This window comes from Malus domestica, chromosome 16 (genome assembly GCF_042453785.1).
Source record: "Malus domestica chromosome 16, GDT2T_hap1".
Taxonomy (NCBI): Eukaryota; Viridiplantae; Streptophyta; class Magnoliopsida; order Rosales; family Rosaceae; genus Malus; species Malus domestica.
In genome coordinates, this window is record NC_091676.1 from 3,172,515 (window position 1) to 3,190,578 (window position 18,064).

General features: G+C 37.4%; 2 protein-coding genes across 4 annotated transcripts in view; both read right to left on the reverse strand.

Moving 5' to 3' along the window:
- The window catches only part of LOC103403243 (lysine histidine transporter-like 6), a 42,158-nt gene extending 36,765 nt beyond the window's left edge, over nt 1-5,393 (reverse strand). Inside the window, exon 1 of the mRNA XM_070816197.1 lies at nt 5,260-5,393. Within this exon, the coding sequence (XP_070672298.1) occupies nt 5,260-5,286 (27 nt within the window). The 5' untranslated portion in view covers nt 5,287-5,393. The remainder of the gene's footprint in view (nt 1-5,259) is intronic.
- Nucleotides 5,394-7,826: 2,433 nt separating this feature from the next.
- LOC103403242 (mediator of RNA polymerase II transcription subunit 25-like) lies at nt 7,827-16,919 on the reverse strand. Of its 3 annotated transcripts, XM_070816200.1 has the most exons (16): nt 16,580-16,699; nt 15,365-15,584; nt 14,838-14,868; nt 14,470-14,533; nt 13,658-13,788; nt 13,349-13,558; nt 13,174-13,239; nt 12,555-12,765; nt 12,099-12,166; nt 11,154-11,972; nt 10,949-11,002; nt 10,242-10,270; nt 9,797-9,865; nt 9,603-9,687; nt 9,004-9,090; nt 7,827-8,571 (listed from the first exon to the last, which is right to left on the reverse strand). In XM_070816200.1, exons 2-16 carry the CDS (start codon nt 15,460-15,462, stop codon nt 7,984-7,986), a joined length of 2,610 nt encoding a protein of 869 aa, XP_070672301.1. In that variant the 5' UTR covers nt 15,463-15,584; nt 16,580-16,699; the 3' UTR covers nt 7,827-7,983. The 3 variants fall into 3 exon arrangements, with proteins under 3 accessions (XP_070672301.1, XP_070672302.1, XP_070672300.1); XM_070816201.1 differs by lacking the exon at nt 15,365-15,584 and having other exon boundaries at nt 7,827-8,550; nt 16,580-16,919; XM_070816199.1 differs by lacking the exon at nt 15,365-15,584 and having other exon boundaries at nt 16,580-16,908.
- Between the last annotated feature and the right edge of the window lie 1,145 nt (nt 16,920-18,064).

Genomic DNA, 18,064 nt, shown 5'->3' on the forward strand with positions numbered 1-18,064 from the left:
CTCTCTAGACGTCTCCCACACAACCCCAATTTTCTCGGTTTTTATTTTTTTTGCTCCGTCTTCTTCTTTTTTATTTTCTGCTCCATTCCTCAATCTCTCTCGCATGTCATCTGATTTAAGGAGCTAAGAAAATCTACTCGTAACCCTGCAGCTGCTGAAGAAATCAAAGATTTTGAGGGAAACCCAAAATCCGAAAAGAGGGAAAGAAATGAGAAAAATGCAGAGAACCTGGTTTGGGGGAGAGAGGGATTCTCCCGCAAATCGCAGTCTCCATGAATCGATCTTTCTTTTTTCTTGTGCTGCTGCTTCTGCTGCAATGCGTCGCGCGATTTTATTTATTTAGTTACCGGAATTTTCTGTTTTGGTTTAAACAACCGAAATAACAAGAAAAAGATCGAACAACTGGTGGACTCCTGTGCTCTGTCTGGTGGGACTGCTGGTTTTCGCAATCCATAAGACGGCGTCGTCTTGCCCCTACCAAGTACGAACACTGAAAATAATTTTTGTCAAATTATAAATCCAATTTCCTCACCAAAATAAATGAATAAATACATAAACAAATCCAATTTAAAATGAAAATCCGAAATGAGCGGTGGGTTAGGCATCTCCAATGCACTAGTTCAGTTTCATTAACGCAATTTATAGTTAATGTAATTTGGGTCTTGAATTTTTATTTTCAGTCAATTTATACTTTATACTTATAAAAATAAGTTAATGTGATCATTCTGTCGACTTGTTAAGATTTTATTTATTTTATGAAATCCTATAAGTTGACTAAGAACTTTACAATGGCCTTAAAATATTAAAGTCTAATTTAACTAAAAAATATCAAGCTCTAAAATTCACCATAACTCTTGACTATTGAAACCTTCAATTTATTATTAGTTGCATGTATAACGGAACATATTAGAATTTCCGCAATTTTTGACACTAGGTGAAAATGCATAGAGCTAAAAGTCATAACTGTCCTAATAAAGGTTTTGCTCTCACAGCCATTTTCGTCTCTCACTTTATCTGTGTCTGCAGGTCTCACCCTTTGAACTCTTCTCGATTGGGTATTCAAATTCCAGTTATTCAACCATGGCCGTCAGGAATTAAAAAAAAAAAGAGGATTTCCTTAAAGAAAGGAGGAAAGAAGAAAGCTGCCGATCCGTATACGATATATTAAGAAAGATTGGTACGACATCAATGCCCCTCACATGTGGTTCTATAACAACAACATGGGTAAAACTCTGGTCTCCCGTACTCAGGGCACCAAGATTGCTTCCGGAGCACTCAAACATCGACTTTCGGAGGTCTCATAAACTTTTGGGGGATGAATTTCACTATGGACAAGCTGAGGTCCTTGGTAAGGAAATGGCAGACTTTGATGGAAGCTCACGTAGATGTGAAGACGACAGACAATTATACTTTAAGGATGTTCTGCATTGGCTTCTCTAAGAGACGTCAAAATTGGGTCGGCAAGCGCTTGATGACATTACACTTCAGAAAAACACTTCAAGTTCAATATTTTAGAAGAAAAAACTAAATTACCTTACTTAATCTGCATGCAACTTTTAGCACGATTAAAGTGTTTCAGTATGAAACTTATAATTGTTCGGGATCTTTTTGTTCTTTCTTTCTTCTAATTTACTATATAGGTTAAGAGGACCTGCTACGCACCAGCCAGATTAGGCGGATCCGCTGCAAGATGAGGGAGATCATGGTGGCGTGGGCGACAACAAGTGATCTGAATGACTTTGTCAAAAGGTTGATGGCTGAAAGTATAGGTAGAGATATTGAGAAGGAGATGCTGAGCATCTTTCCTTTACAAAATGTGTTTATCCATAAAGTCAAGATGTTGAAAGCACCCAAGTTTGATCTTGACAAGCTGATGTATATTCATGGTTATGAAGACCTTGGTGTCAAGGTTGAGAGCCCTGATCATCAAGAAGAAACTGCCCTGGAATAAAACGTAGGACCGTGATGTTTTGCTTTAAACTAATCCCAACTGCGGGGAGGAGGATTCGAACTCAAGTGCATAATAGAGCATAACTAGTCTAGCGAATGCAGCTATGCCCAAGTTTATAGATATCATCGAAGGTTAATTGTTGCCAGCATTTTTTTTTATTTTCTTCTACTTGTTGCTCGAATTATGTTTTGTGAAATTTCTCTGAGGACAAAGAACCACTTATTCATTTCCCGCCATTTATGCGGTATATGAATATGAATTTTTCATGACAATATATTAGATAACACTACTCCCAAAGAGTATTTTGACTTGAAATTGCTTATGGTAAAGCAAATGCACAACCAGAACCTAGCATTAAAAAGTAGAAACAAATGAAAATGATACACGAGTTGCTTGGTACGTAGCTTGGCGTTAAATATGATCCACTCTAATTAAAAGACAGCATGCTTGATTAATTCTTGAAGGAAGAGGATGACAGAACACTAGTCCTTACTAGTTACTCCGCAACTTGGATAATACATAATTTTCGTCCGATTAGTGGCATAATAATCCGCTTATATATCGTTAATTACGTGTAAAAACGATATGTTGATGCATCAGCAATGATATTACGAAAACCTCCAACTGTGGAAGCCAACATGATGAACACTCCGATGAATATGCAAACCTGTAAACACACACAATCCTCATAAATAAACTTTTTTGTAGCATAATGTATCAATTTGCGATATCGACAACAAGGAACATTAGATATCTTTGGCTTACCCAGTTGACGAGCCATTGAATGCTGTATCTCTTTGGTTTCTTAATTCTCAGCCACATTATACAAGGAAGCTGTTGAAAAAATGCTCACTTAGTTAATTTCTTTCTGATGATGTAGTTCTGTAATTTGTGCAAGAAACAAATTAAGAAATCAAATAGAGTGAGATAGGCTTACAAAGTATGAAGTGGGGGCAAAACCAAATCCACCAAAGAAACCAAGAAGGTCTCCAAAGAAAGGGAAGGTGACTCCAACAAATAATGTAAATGCTGCAACAATATAGTGATTAGGAACTTAATTAGGGTTTAATCAAGCAGAATGACAGAGATACGGAGACGTATGGGAAATGGGAATCTCACCAACATAAACTGATCTCGTGATTAGTCTAAGTGCAATTCCAGGTGGGAAGTTCATCTTTTTCACCATCATCCTCTCAAGCATGTCAAAAACAGGCATAGCATAAACCTGCACACTTTTCAGTCACATCCTTAATTTAATGTAGTTCTAATATTAATGAGAAACACTCAAAGAATCAAAGCATAGATAAAAGCCATCTCCTATCAACTGTTAAAGTCGGAGTCACTAATGGTCGGATCAGTTCCAATTATTTCTTTTCAAAATAATGTTTAAAGTGTGTGTTTTTACGATAGAAAACACTTCTAATCATTATCATTTATATTAGAAGTGCTTTTGTTATAAATTTTAAAAAAAAATTAGATAATTCCAAGTGTTTCCAAAACTTTTATAAAATATATTTGGAAGTGCTTTCTAGAAAAACACTCAAAAATGCTTTTAAGTTTTTATGTCAAACGTAATCAAAAACATTTTTAGTTGTCAGGAATCACTTTTAGTTGTCTGCTTTTGTAACTAAGTGCAGATTTATACCTGGTAGCTGCCAATGACATGGACGACAACCATTAGGTTAGCAGCAGCAATGAGCCATGCAGGTTTTTTAAGATCTATGAGCACGTTGTCATCGACATCTTGACCAAAAGCCCAGTACCCGATTAGGGCCACCGGGAAATAGCAAATTGCGTTGATAAAGTAGGCTCCTAGAGCACCTTTCCACATGGGAATTCTCAGGCGTCGATGGAATTGTGGCCTGGATTTCAAGCACCACTGCATGCCCAGCAAATGCAAACGAGATTTGACCTAATGCATTGAAAACCCTAAACATGTAATCTGCAGGGCTTGTTTTCTTGTATGCATAGCTCACGTTTTCAACCTGACCTTTGCTTAAGCAACCTGCCCACGCTATAGTTGAATAACTGCAAATTAACCACAAATTCAAGTTATTAAGAAAAATTATATATTATTTGCCTTCTAAAGTTCTCTTGTTAGGTTTACTAGTAAATCTTCCGTAGGGTTGTCCTACTATTGGTAGAACTAGAGCATGCATCTCTATCCAAATTTTTCTCGAATTTTAAAAGGAAAATATTCACAAATAAAATTAGAAGGCACTAAAACAATAACATAAATATTGTGCAACGTACTAGTGTATTATTTGTTTAGTAACTTTCTAGTTTTACTTTTAATTTAAAAGTTCATAAGTAGTTGTCACTTATACTAATAGTGGAATATATGTGTTAAAAAATTAAACTTTTTGCCACTTATATAATAACATGTGGTGTACCACTTGTGTTCCCGTCATAATGAAAATTTTCTCCTTAACTTGAGTTTGTGTAAAGTACGTAAAAAGGAATTAATTTCTGCACACTCCCTCTTCTTTTTTTCTGTTTTTTTTTTTAACAGGTTTTGTTTGGCCTAAAGCAAGTCTTCTAAATCAGATTTTCCTTCTCATGGAAAGTGAAAATTAAAATTACTACCTTAGTGACATGATAGCTGCTGCTAGAGAAACACCAGCAACAGAGTTGAAATTGGGGAGCTGGGAAAGAAAGAAATGAAGGGAACCAAAGATGACAATCCAGTACGATTGCTTGACTGGTGTGCAATTGGCACATGCCATCTCCACAAATTTCTTTAGACACTTTCCTCCGGTGACCATGTACACTATGTCACAACCAACCTGCACAATCATTTGTTGCGGAAGCACAATCCATGGCCCGAACTTTGGTCCGAAGGCGTGTCGGCCAAGGTCGATGTATCGGTCAAACCTAGTTCCCGGAACACATTCATGGAGCTGAATCATCTGCCACATTGTGTTCAAGGTCATGCACCATGATATTACCAGCACCATTGTCCCTGGACCCCTGAAAATTAAAGGTAGAAAAAAGTAGGGCTTATTAGTATATTAATACAAGTACAACTCGTATATGTATTATTATCATGAGTTGGGGTGTTTTGTACCATCCTAAGAAGGCCATGGCATACGGCAGGCTGAGTACACCGGCACCGATCATGGCGGTGACTGTGTGAAAGGTGGAGTACCACCATTTTGCTCGGCGGGCGTTGTCCACCGGCTCTTCCTTCCATTTGTCGTCTGAAACAACTTCCTGCCATAGTTTCAAGCATGGACATGAACGAACAAACAGAAAAATCAGAGTGGAATTTGGAAAACGTCGTGTGAATAAAGAGTGGTGATGCTCACCTTTGGAGGAGGAGAAGTTGTAACCATTTTTTTTCTCTTCTTTTGCGATGAAGACAGAGAAACACTTTCAATGTGGGAGTTGATTGGTCGTCATCATGCTGTACGTATATAGTGGTTTCCTGGCCCGGAATATAGGCAGAAATGTGGGATAGTACATTCCAAAGCCCCACTCATGCATTTATTTTTAGCTTTTTTTTTTTTTAACACAGGAACTTGTGCTTTTCCAGTTGAGTGAGAAATTTTTAGTTGTGACGAAAACATGGGTGGTACACCACGTGTTTTTATGTAAGTGGTGGAAAATTTTACTTTTTAAGTTATTAACTTTTTAACACACATATCCCACCATTTATATAATGACACGTGGTGTATCATCCCGTGTGACGATCACATTAAAAAATCTCTCCAGTTGAGCAATCGTGAATCATATAGGAAAAAGCAGTAAATAATTTAGTAAATTAAGATGATATAACAAACGGAAAGAGATCCTTTCCGGATCTCTTCCTTCACAGTCCAGGGATCAAGTGATCCGGATCCTTGAAATTTGATCCACCGGTCAAAAATTATTATAACTTTTAAAAGTTTTTACTAACTTCTTTGTTTTTAGCCGTTAAATCAAATTTCAAGAGACTGGATCACTTGATCCTTAGGCTTTGAAGGCAGAGATCCAGAGATATCTCTTTCCATAACAAAACCCCTTGTATGTACTTGGCAAACGATGTTAAAGTTTTAAACCCTCCACTTAAAATTATCTAAAGTGACACGAGCTAATATTGCAAACAAGGTTTTACGAGACTTCACATTTGTCATACTAGCAATTATACACGTTTATGGTGGCTAAAACTTTTTGGTGAGGAACCTCCAAAATATTTTTCGTCGCTGAAGAGGCTTTTTATATCTTTAGCGATTGCTTATGCATATCTATTTCGTACTAGGAGTTTATTTTATTTAGGAGAAAAATAAGGAAAAAAAAATGGAGGCAACTGATATGATCACCTGGCCATGAAACTTTGAAAAATAAAAAATAGTAAAATTATTTTGTGTTTAATTTTACTATATTGCCAGTGACTTTTATGTTGGTTATTTTTCTTTATTTTGTTGGTAGGGCTAATTTGATCATTTCAATCTCTTTTGGTTGACAAATAGAGTTTTGTTAATAAATAGTTTAGATTATGTGGTTGGAGAGAGGTATGGATTGGACTCTCTTATTAAGTTAGTTTCTTACATTCATGAGACCAGTATGATATACTATCATGAGACCTAATACAAAATTTTTTATGTCAAATGGCTCTAAAGATAACATGCAACGCGTGAGTTTATATATGAAAGATATGTTTCTTAAAACGGGCACAAACAAATTTTTCTCCAAAATTACTCAAGATAACTAGGACTGTGGTTTTGATGATATACTCCACCCACTTTGATGCTATATACAAAGGAATCTAAGGACCCCATTTTGACAAGCATTATTCCATTAAGCTCCCCATTTTGACAAGCATCATTTCATAAAGCTCCCTTGTCAATTTTTCTTTACACAAAAAGTTCTTATGTGCAATTATTTATTTCTATCCCAAGTTTTGAACCAATGATTAAAGAGCTTAGTTGGTGGTGAATGGAGCCACCTAAATTGAATGCGTTGGCATTATAAAGAGGGAATAGTTTGAGGGGTTAATGATTAAAGAGCAATTGAAGGAATGCTCTTCGTGTATGGGAGTCGCTGGTGGGGGCTCTTTTTCCTTCTTCTTTTCGAGTGTCCCCTGTGGCTTTGCTATTTGCATCCCCAAAAGCCAATGACGATTGACTGCTACCCACTTCTTACCACAAAATAACAAGTATTATATGATTATATCTTGTTTAATTAATCTTACACTAATTCAACGTCATGCTTATATCATACGACATGAGTAATGCTATTCATATCATGTTTTTATACCACACTAGGTGGCATCTGATGTCAATAGCCACATCATTTGAAAAATTTGCAAAATCCGAGGAAATGAAGGAGAAAGACTCCTCTTATACCACAATCATCATTTAATTAACAAGTTTTTCTTAATTATTAGTTTATTAAATAATAAACTAAATTTAAAAATCTGATTAATTCAAATAATATGGCTGTCCACATCAAATGCAACCTAAGATGGTATGAAAATGTGATACAAAAACTTGGTATGAATAGCATTACGACACTTGTAGGTTTTATGACGGTTTTTGTAGAAATTTGTAAAACCGATTAAAAACTGCAAGTTAGACACCCATTAAACCCATAACGTCCTCCAGATAGCAAACGAACGAGGGGAGTTTATAACAGATGTTGCGAAGACTCGTTATAGTAGTCAAGGACTAGATGAAACTCCAAGCAGATTGACTACCTCCAGACCTTAAATCCTCATCTTGAACAAAACCAGCACTTATTTAACAGTAAAGCATCCATTAGAAGAAGAACCCAAATGCAGGGATCACTTATCGGGCATATCCCCTTTAACATCAGTAGGGTTACTTGTTAGTCCGCCGTACGACATCGGCACGAAGAACATTCAAAAGCATCACAAATTTCTATCCAACGCAAGTCAAGTAACTAGCCACAGTTTCATAATTTTCATCTAAAAAGATAGGCCTCTGAAACTGATAAATAAAAGTCCGATCATTAGGGGTTAAAAGATGGGCATCACAAATTATGAAACTGATAATTTTCATAATTTTCATCTAACAAGTTGAAGCTCTTATTTAACCCATAAAGCCCCCTCCAGGCATATTAGGCCCTTGTGACGAAACCTGTCCCTGTGAAACTAATTGCGACCGGCCTTGAACATAAGCTTGAGTCATCCCCGTCCCAACCAACTGTTGTTGTTGATGCTGTTGATGCTGTTGCTGCAATTGCTGAAGCTGCGGCAGTTGCTGTTGTGATTGAAGTTGTGAGAGCTGCTGCTGCGAGAGTTGCTGCTGTTGTTGAATCTGAGGGTGCTGCTGTTGAATCTGTGGATGTTGTTGAATCTGAGGATGCTGTTGTTGCTGACCGGGTACTTGCATTTGTTGCTGCTGTTGCTGACCGGGAACTTGCATGTGTTGTTGCTGACCGCCTACTTGAATTTGTTGCTGCTGTTGCTGACCGGGAACTTGCATGTGTTGTTGCTGACCGCCTACTTGAATTTGTTGCTGCTGTTGCTGACCGGGAACTTGCATGTGTTGTTGCTGACCGCCTACTTGAATTTGTTGCTGTTGTAGCTGTTGCATTTGCTGCTGCTGCTGCTGCTGTTGCTGACCGCCTACTTGTGGCTTAAACACAACCATATCCTGAACCGATGGTAGATTTAGCTTTAACAAAAACCAGGTTGTAAGAAGGTTACAATGCCGAGCCACAAACTCATTTTGGAGTACCACCACAGGCCTCCATTTCAGAAAGAAGTTAAAACAGAAGTTGCAGGATATGCAAGGCTCCCAAGTCTCGAACATGAGCGGTAGGTCTCGGGTTCGAGACTTGGGAGCAGCCTCTCCATAAATGGGGGTAAGGCTAGCCGACATTCACCTCTCCCAGACCCTGTGTAAAGCGGGAGCCTTGTGCACTGGGTACGACCTTTACCTTTAAAAGGTCCATTTTCCAGGTTTCTTTTAGTAATGAAGGTACCTCACATATTTGTTGTGGATTTAGCTCAGAGTTGGTGGCTATTACTTTATATTGGCAAAAAACTAATAATAAGGAATTACAATCCGCGGTCATAAGAATGGTCTAAGTAATAACAAGCTCACCCCTGGAAACAGCATTCCAATCAAGCGATATGCTTTGTCTGAAACGGAGAGCAGTAGTGTCTGAGAGGGCAATTGGATCACTGCACACTGAAAAAGTGGGAAATCAGCTTTTTGAGAAGAAAAAAAAACATATCAGAATAGTCCTCGGTTTCATGTTCACATTCAAAGGAAAACTATTGCAGGTGGTCAAATAAAATAGAAGAACTAGCTTTTGATGCTGAAGTCTCACATGGATGATACCAGAATCAAGAATTACCCCACTTCAAGCCAAGAGAGCCAATTAAATGCATAAATTTAGTTTATCACAGCATTTAGAGGTTCTTGAGTTTAAACAGATAATTAACTAAGTTCATATGAGAATGTCACACAGAATCTAAGGAAGTACTCTGCCATATCAGAATTTACAGATAATCAAGTGGTAATCCAAGATGCTTAGATTAATATATATAACAGAAGACGATGATTAGGCAAGTGGGTAAGGACTTTTGAGGGATAAAGTGGAAGCGGCAAGAAATTGGATAGCAAATTAGCAATGAGGACAATTTTTGAGTCTCAAAGGAAAAAGTGGTAAGGTAAAATAAAGAGAGTAGACAGCTTACAAGTTTCTTCTCTTGCAATTGCCCAAGAAACCCATGCTGATTCATTGCCCGAAAAACTAAAAAGTCTGCCTTTCCAACATATTGCCTGAATTATAAATATTGATGAAGTCAAGAAAACTGAGGAATATAACATCAGGAGGAAAATATTACACAGAAAAATAAAGGAGGGAATGTTTTCACTAAATTGTAATTACTTGTTATTCATGTGGTCCTGAGATATGAGCCTCACTATTTGCATTGTTGGTGGCCAGTTCGCTGCAAGCCTGAGGAGTGAAATAATGCACATCAATAAATAAACGCCAATGACACATTTTACCATAGTCTGAGATTAAGATTTTATTGTGCACTAAAGCACCAACCAATTAAGGCCAACTAAAGAGTTCTGATCAAAATACATTCAACCTCACGCCACTATTCTTACAGCATGTCAAGATATAAGGATTCTAAGAATGAAGGTAACTAAATTTTTATTTTAACCAAAGAAAAAGCCGTCTGCTTTGATAAGTTAGAAATATTAATGGTCATAGACCTCTTTTTCTACATAAAAGAATTAAAGTTAAAATAGAAACTTTAAACCATTGATTACATTCCATTAACATCTATTTGAAACAAAAAGAAGAAAGAGTACTCCCGACTTACGTCTCAGAAGCTGAAGCACTCCGGTAACCCTGACAAAATTAGAAAGCATTTGTGGAGTTAACAAATAATTAACTGCTAAAATTGTAAAAGATAACTAAGAGAAATATAAATAATCCCATGTGGTTAGGCCCTAAACATGCCTCATGCTGTGGTTTAATTCAGGACGCTCAGACCCTTATGGTTATCAAATTGTCTATAAAAATAGATGCTATTGATAGCACACTTGAAATAACTATTTATGGATTGTTCAGTGTTTTCGGCAATTTTTGTTCTCTCTCCTCCTCCAACAAATATATTAAAACTCAAACCAAATGCATAATACTTTTGAATTCAAATCACTCTGAAGCACAATCACAAGGAAACATAGAGAACTTTTTTCAGAAAAATTTAAGTTCAACATAAATAACTATGGTTATCCATGACAGCACATTGGCTTGATTCAATGGCAATTCGGAATTTCCCTCTCTGGTGATAGTTTATCAGTGGTGTTTTGGGTGAAGAATCACACACATGATGGTCAGATGGTCAGATGGTTTACCAATTTATATGGAAACATACTGAAAATCCTCATGTGCCAAAGTCACACACATGCTCCATTTTTCTCTCAAAAATAATGATTTTGTGCAATGCAAGAAACCACAGACGTAAGAGTATCACAAAATAAACCACAGTTTCCATGTCATCCAACAAGGCAACGGAGAACGAACCTCCAATCTAGTGATAAACACAGGCTGCCCTTGTCTCTGCCCAGATAAAGCTCCCTGCATGTATTTTGATCATTCAAGTATGAGTGATTGCGGAATACCACAGTAAAACAGGACCAACCATCTTTAAACTTTTCGTGATATTCTAGCTTAAAAAAGTTACCACCAGAAGTTTGAAAATCCAACCGTATTTTTTTAAAAGACCTACCTCCCAGACTTTCACATATTTGGATTGTGCAGATGCCAGAGCACTTGATGTCTGTTGTGAAAACGGCACATTAGATGCTGAATTATTGTTTGCACCAAGTGACTGCAACCCAGATTGCACCTGTTGAGCCATTCCTGGAGTAGGAATCATTGTACCAGTTCCAGAAGAGGCACCTGTTGAACCAAGGGCACTCATCATGTTCGGGTTCATGCCAATTCCACTTTGAACCATTTGCGGTCCCGAGAGACTTCCTTGGCTCATACCAGGCACAGCTTGACCCATACTAACACCACCTTGAAGGTTGCTCATTGGTTGTGACATCCCAAGGTTATTGTTGCTCATTGGTTGTGAGATCCCAAGGTTATTGTTGCCAGAGACATTAGAGGTACCTGAAGTGAATGAATTAAGACCTGGGTTCTGCGCAACCTGTGTAAGAGTGCCGGACCCTGAAGATGTAAATACATTTTGAGCAGCACCAACTGAAGATGCCATTCCACTAGATATCATGTTTGATACATGCATGGCCATAGGATTTTGACCCATAGTTGGGAGTCCCATAGAAGTTCCTCCAGTTAAGGCTGCTGCGTTCATCACACGTGCTTGAGAGATGTTATTGAGGATGCTACCGACAGGACGCGAGGGATGTGTCACACCACTCACTACAGGTTTCAAATCTGGCACATTATCATTATTTGTGGCCATCTCTTGAGAAGCAGAAGATGGTGAAGAAGTCTGCAAGCTCGGGACTCCTTGGGAAGGAGGACGGACAGATGGAATGTGTGCAAAAGAAGGACCCATGGAACTTACGGTACTTGGCTCCTAAACAAATCATATCAAAACTTTATGACTATACGTGTGCAATTTAAAGCAGTATACCAGACCAAAGTGAACATCTCTTTCCTTCGCACAAAGCATAAAAGTTCAAGAGTGCATAAGAAATCTTACAACTTTTACAGTAGCAGGAGGCACATTTCCAACAGAAATTGGTTGCCGATTCATAACAGGTCCATTCACTAATTTGAAAAACAGGAAAGAAAAAGAAGGGATAAGTCAGCAAACAAGCAGGATAAGCAAGAATTAACCATGAAAAATTATGAACAGCCTAGCCATAACAAACTTAAGTGCTTAATTCAAACAAGACAGCCTATTAAACTAAGATTTGTAATTCATTTAACCTTACTATGTTTATTTGAGGGGTATGACAAGACAATTACTCTTATAAAAGATAAAATAGAAATTGCGACTACACCTTATTGATACTGAAACATTGATAATTTCAAAAACAAAAAAGTCAAATAGATAAGTGAAACCGAATCATTAAGTACTTTCATTAACAGAAAAAAAAATGAACCAAATATTTTGCACTGGAAAAAGGGACAACATATTGACTGCAAAACCAACCAGAGGGCATAGAAGTTGGAGGCGGCCCAGTAACTGAAGCAACAGGAGCTATGTCCATTTTTACAGGACTCTGATTTGAGTGCAAAGTTGTAATTCCTGGACGACTTAAAGTAGCACGGGCCTCCATAAAATTCTCTGAGATTAAAACAAGAAAGTGGGGATTTTTCGCATTATCAATTGGTGGATCTGCCGCTCTAGGGTTGCGCTTTCCCTGCATTGGCAAAGTGGTATCACACCAACTTCTTATAGTGATCTTAAGCCATAGGAAATAAAATATTCAGTCTGGCAATAATACTGTCGCCTCCCTTTGGTATAGTTGAACATTCTTTGCAGCTTTATTAATATAATTAGACAGTGGTTCCATGCATATGAATACCAGAAAAAACTATATTTTTTGTTCATGACAGTCTAAGTGGTTGATTTTAGAATTCAACAACATAAAGGGTTAAAGCTCAACAGAGCACATAGGAAAATAAAGGAAGTTACTGTAATGTTGATTGGGCAAGATATACAAAAGGTCAAAAGCTTAATATATACATACATACATACATACATTCATATATATATATATATATATATATATAATATTTAAGGATAAGAGATAAGAGATGGAACATACCGCATTGTATATTGCTCTGAGCTCAGGTAGCTCTATTGGACAAATGACTGACAGCGAAACAGAGCTCTGGATGAAAAAGTAAGGGCTCATTACTGATAATTTTCAACCTTCACGAGGAACCCATCACAAGGAAAGGAACAGACATCATTAAACTGGGAATAAAGAAAAAAACTACCTGTGGAAATGATTTAGCAACAGCCTCAGCATCATAAAGACGATTTTCTGTTTGTGCATCAATATTTTCATTTTGCTCCAAATTTTGAATTTGTGGCCGATACACTGGTGTGGGCAGAGGGTGAGGTTTACTCGCAGCAATAAGAACACAATGCTTCTGACAATCCACATTTTGTTGATTTTGGCTTCCATTTTGAACTGTAGGGAACATCTGTGTTTTACATCAGAAGAATTGTAAATGTTAAGTTTAAAATGTGACTAAGAAATGCATTTGAACTCAAAAGTACTTGGACGGCTTTGAACAGCATACCATTAGAGCTTCCGAAAGCCCTTCCGCAATTGCAGCTTCACTAAAACCACCCCCAGAAAAGGGTATAGCTGAAAGCCTATGTAAGAAGAGATTCACATCCCTTGTCCAGCCACTCCGTTGTACCAGGCAACCTTGATGAAAGGTTGTACAATTATTTCAAAATATTCATATATATATATTGAGCAAATGCCAGTTACAGTAATGAGTGGAATGCCTACATATCATCTTGGTGAATTGGGTTCATAAGAAACAAGGTGTGATACTAGTTAAGTGGTAATTTACCAGGAAAAAATAAAAAAATAAAAACTTCCATTTCCAGCCATAAGTTGTCCTCCTAAGGAGAACTGGAAACGTATAACTTAATGTAGCTCACTGTATTTCCACATAAAGTTCGCAAAACAAGTTTTTCAGACTTCCAGGTGGTGTTATGTACAAAGAGCCACTACGTTACAATAAAGTCTACTAATTTTAGAATTTAACTTAAAGCTAGTAAAAATCCACCACTTCAAAGGGAATAATTCCACAAAGCATGTTAAAATCACCAAGAAATCATTTGCAAACCTTGAACAACATCCACCTTAACTTTCAAACAATTATTTGACTTAGTATAAGATTGAACCCTGTTTACAAAGAACTATTTGACTTAGTGTAAGATTGAATCCTGTTAGTAGGAGGATGGAGGACTAGCAAGTCTTCCCCTACAAAAAGTAAAATTCCTGAAGAATTTGTAGTCAACCTCGTACTGCAATAATAAATTAACAACACAAGTCACACATCCGAAAACTAGGAATAAGAAGAACAAAATTACATACCACAATAAGATCCATGAGTATTGAACGTGACCAGGGAGAGCTCAACAGTAGAAGTCGACAGCTTCTGCATCTCAAAAGCCAAATTACATAATAAGAAAAAGACTACCAAGCTAGAAGTCTTACAGAGGGAACTAATAATGCTGTTGCCAGTGAAACGTAAGAATGGTTGTCTGTGGTTTGATAAATAGTTGATGTAGTGTACACAAATGGTACTCAAATTATTACATGCATGCTATTAACATCTAGTCAAAGAAGGCACAACCACCTACACGAAAACATGTTTAAATATGTAATGAACAATTAACAGTTCGGACAAAATGACTTCTGATAGATAATGATAAACCTAAAGTAATGGAAAAGGGACATACCTGCCCACTTGGCTCGTTTCCACAGAAACTCCTGCAGGAAAAAGATAAATCAGATGTGACTTATTTATAGAGTGGTGCACAAAATCCCATGCATGTTAATGAAAAATCAATGACAAACTTCATATTTGGTTCTATGTACAGGAATGTATTTGATGAAGATTGTTAATATTCCAAGTATGAACTTTTAATGAAGTTGTTATAGCTAGGCACTTATTAACTTTTAGAATTCTCAAGGACTGCTGTATAAAAATTTCATGTGCAATGAAATGAAACTGTAAATGGGAAATCATGATAAAACCTCATCTTTTATACTATACTTTGGGGAGTTAATTAAACCCCAGGAGAAATATATGATTCAACAGGACAAATTCATGAGAACTTACCTTGTAACCTACATCATAAGTAGAAACCAGAAAGCAACATGTGAAATCAAAGCTGGTCATAGACAAGGAGGGAGAAAGAACAGAAGCTACAACACAGCACAAAGGAAGAAAGATAGAAAAATTACTAAGAACTTAATCGCGGACCTTACGATCTTCTCTAAATAATCTTTAAAAATGAGTTCCCAGAAGAGACCCATGGCTGCAGTCCCTTCAACAGCGATGATCAGTAGTTTCTCAGCCATTAGGGTTTTCTCTGTGATAGGATTGGGGATCCACTTTTAAAGATCACATTGACGACCTCGGGCATATCTATTAGTCTCATTGATGAGCACGTATGTACGTTTTTCTCTAGTTATTGACACGTCTGCATGAAACTCTGTAAGGTAAAAACTAACCATCCACCATCGACCACGTAACCTATACGTTACTGATTATAGTATTACAATAAAATAAAAAATTAAGAATTTAAATAATTAATAATAATGTGTAAAAATACACTTCAGACATCATAGTATAGAGTATGCTCACTCCAATAAGCTGGAGCATGATACCCTGCTTCAAGATGTCTAAGGAGTTATCCACTCTCTCCTTTGCTTGACCACCGGAGGAAAACCAGTTATTCAATGTCAAACCCAAAACGTAAATATGACAGATTTAGCCTATAAGTACTGTATTTGTTCCCAAAGCAGAAGGTTCTGTAATAAGTTAATAGCAAACACGGGATAATAACTAAAAGTTACCTCATTAAAATCGCTTGTATTGTCTGCATAATTTGGAAGGAAGTTAATCTTGATACATGGAATGTATCTATCTGACCAATTATAGGACTTATTTTCCATCACATGCCAACAAGCAACAAATCATCGGATGGAGCTCATCACCGCGAATAGCTTCTAACAAAACTGATGAGGACTAACTAATTATTTATAAATCAATCAAAATCCAGTTTCCACCAGGATTATATGAAATAAAACTTTGTACGTAGTAGAAATATAGCAAGGCTGCCTACGGTTTCACGGTACGAGGGTACAGAAAAATCGGACATTTCTACAACACACTAAACTAGTTTTATCAGATTCTTTCGTAGCTGACGAAAGATTCAAAATTGAACCAAAACTGGATAGTTTTTCCAGCTAACAAACAACTACTCCGCATAACCAATTTCAAAGTGAAAAGTGAATTGCAATCAAATTTCGATTCGGAGCCACCAAACGCAGCCGAAACAAGCTAATTAATCACATAAACGAGCCACAGAAAATTCTCGCCCGATAACAAACACCAAAACCCTAAAATCACAATGCAAAAAAAATCTAAAAAAGAAATCAACAAAAGAATAAATTCAGCTAAGAAACTCCCTACCTGATGATCTTATCAAGGTAATCGGAGACGACGGTTGCCCAGCAGGGCCCCATGGCGGCGGTGCCTTCAACGGCCACGATCAGCTGCTTCTCCGCCATCGTACCGCTAGAAAGGACCGTGGAGAAATTTCAACTGCTTTTGCTGGCTGTGCGGCGGAAATGTGTGAGTCCAAAGCTTGGAAACGGTGGTAAGTGCACGAAACGCAGCGTTCTGGACGACGAAGACCAGTATTTTAAATGGGAGTCAATACCCAGCTGCTGCCGCGACTGGTTTGGGGGTTCTTCCGGTGGCGCAAAATTAAAGGCCGAGCCCACCGCCTTTTTTTAGTTTTTCTTGTTGGAAGGTGGTAAAACCTCAATAAACAGTCATTATTAAGACCAAATCCAATGGTGGGTGAAAAGTCAACTTTCCTTATTTGGTAAATCATCAAAATGGTTCCTGAGATTTGCCTAACGCATTACTTTGACCCTAAGATTCCAAATTGATAAAAGTGGTCCCTAAAATTGTCCACCATCTATCATTTTGGTCATTCCGTTAAAAACTTTGTTAACTGTTCCGAAGTTCTTGGCCAAAAGTTTGAACAATTTTTCAAAGCTTCGTAACTCAACCCATAATATATCAAAATGAAGATAGAAAATTGTAGAATACCTATTTCGAAGCCCAATGGTTGCCGGAGATGGCTGGAAAATAGCCTCAAAGTTGACTGGTCCAAGTGAAAACTTGAAAACTCGCCGAAAACTGGGTAAATTTTAAACGATCATAACTTCTTCAATACTCAACGAAATCAAGTGATTCAAAAACGAAAATCATACTTCTCGACGAGACGAAGAGAATGGTACCTTTTTTGAATGCCAAATCACCATGGTTTGGCCGGAAAACGGCTCAAAAGTGGCTAACTCGAGACCAATATAACCACTTTCGAGCCATTTACCGACCAAAAAACGGCGATTTAGCCTTCAAAAAAGGTAACATGCTCTTTGTATCATCGAGAAGTATGATTTTCATTTTTGAATCACTTGATTTCGTTGAGTATTGAAGAAGTTATGAACGTTTAAAGTTTACTCTATTTCCAATGAGTTTTCAAGTTTTCACTCAGACCAATCAACTTTGAGGCTATTTTCCAGCAATCTCCGACAACCATTGGGCTTCAAAATAGGTATAATCTTATTCTACACTTTCCTATCTTCATTTTGATATATTATGGGTCGAATTTGGTTAATAAACGATTGAGTTACGAAGCTTTGAAAATTGCCCAAACTTCCAGCCAAGAGCTCCGGGACACTTAACGGAGTTTTTAACATAATGACCAAAATGATGGATGGTGGACAATCTCAAGGACCACTTTTATCAATTTGGAATCTCAGGGACCAAAGTGATGAGTTATGTAAATCTCATGGACCATTTTGACGATTTACCCTTCCCCATTTATTCTCCCCCCCCCCCCAAAACACCACATAACCCATGCTAAAACATTAGGCTAAAAGT

What these genes read in the sequence shown, in the direction of transcription:
- LOC103403242 (XM_070816199.1), bottom strand. Translation starts at nt 16,677, where the DNA reads ATGGCGGAGAAGCAGCTGATCGTGGCCGTTGAAGGCACCGCCGCCATG. An exon ending in TACCTTGATAAGATCATCAG is followed by an intron (nt 14,869 to 16,579) that starts GTAGGGAGTTTC and finishes TTTTTCCTGCAG; the next exon opens with GAGTTTCTGTGGAAACGAGC. An exon ending in AGTGCTTCAGCTTCTGAGAC is followed by an intron (nt 9,866 to 10,241) that starts GTAAGTCGGGAG and finishes TTCACTCCTCAG; the next exon opens with GCTTGCAGCGAACTGGCCAC.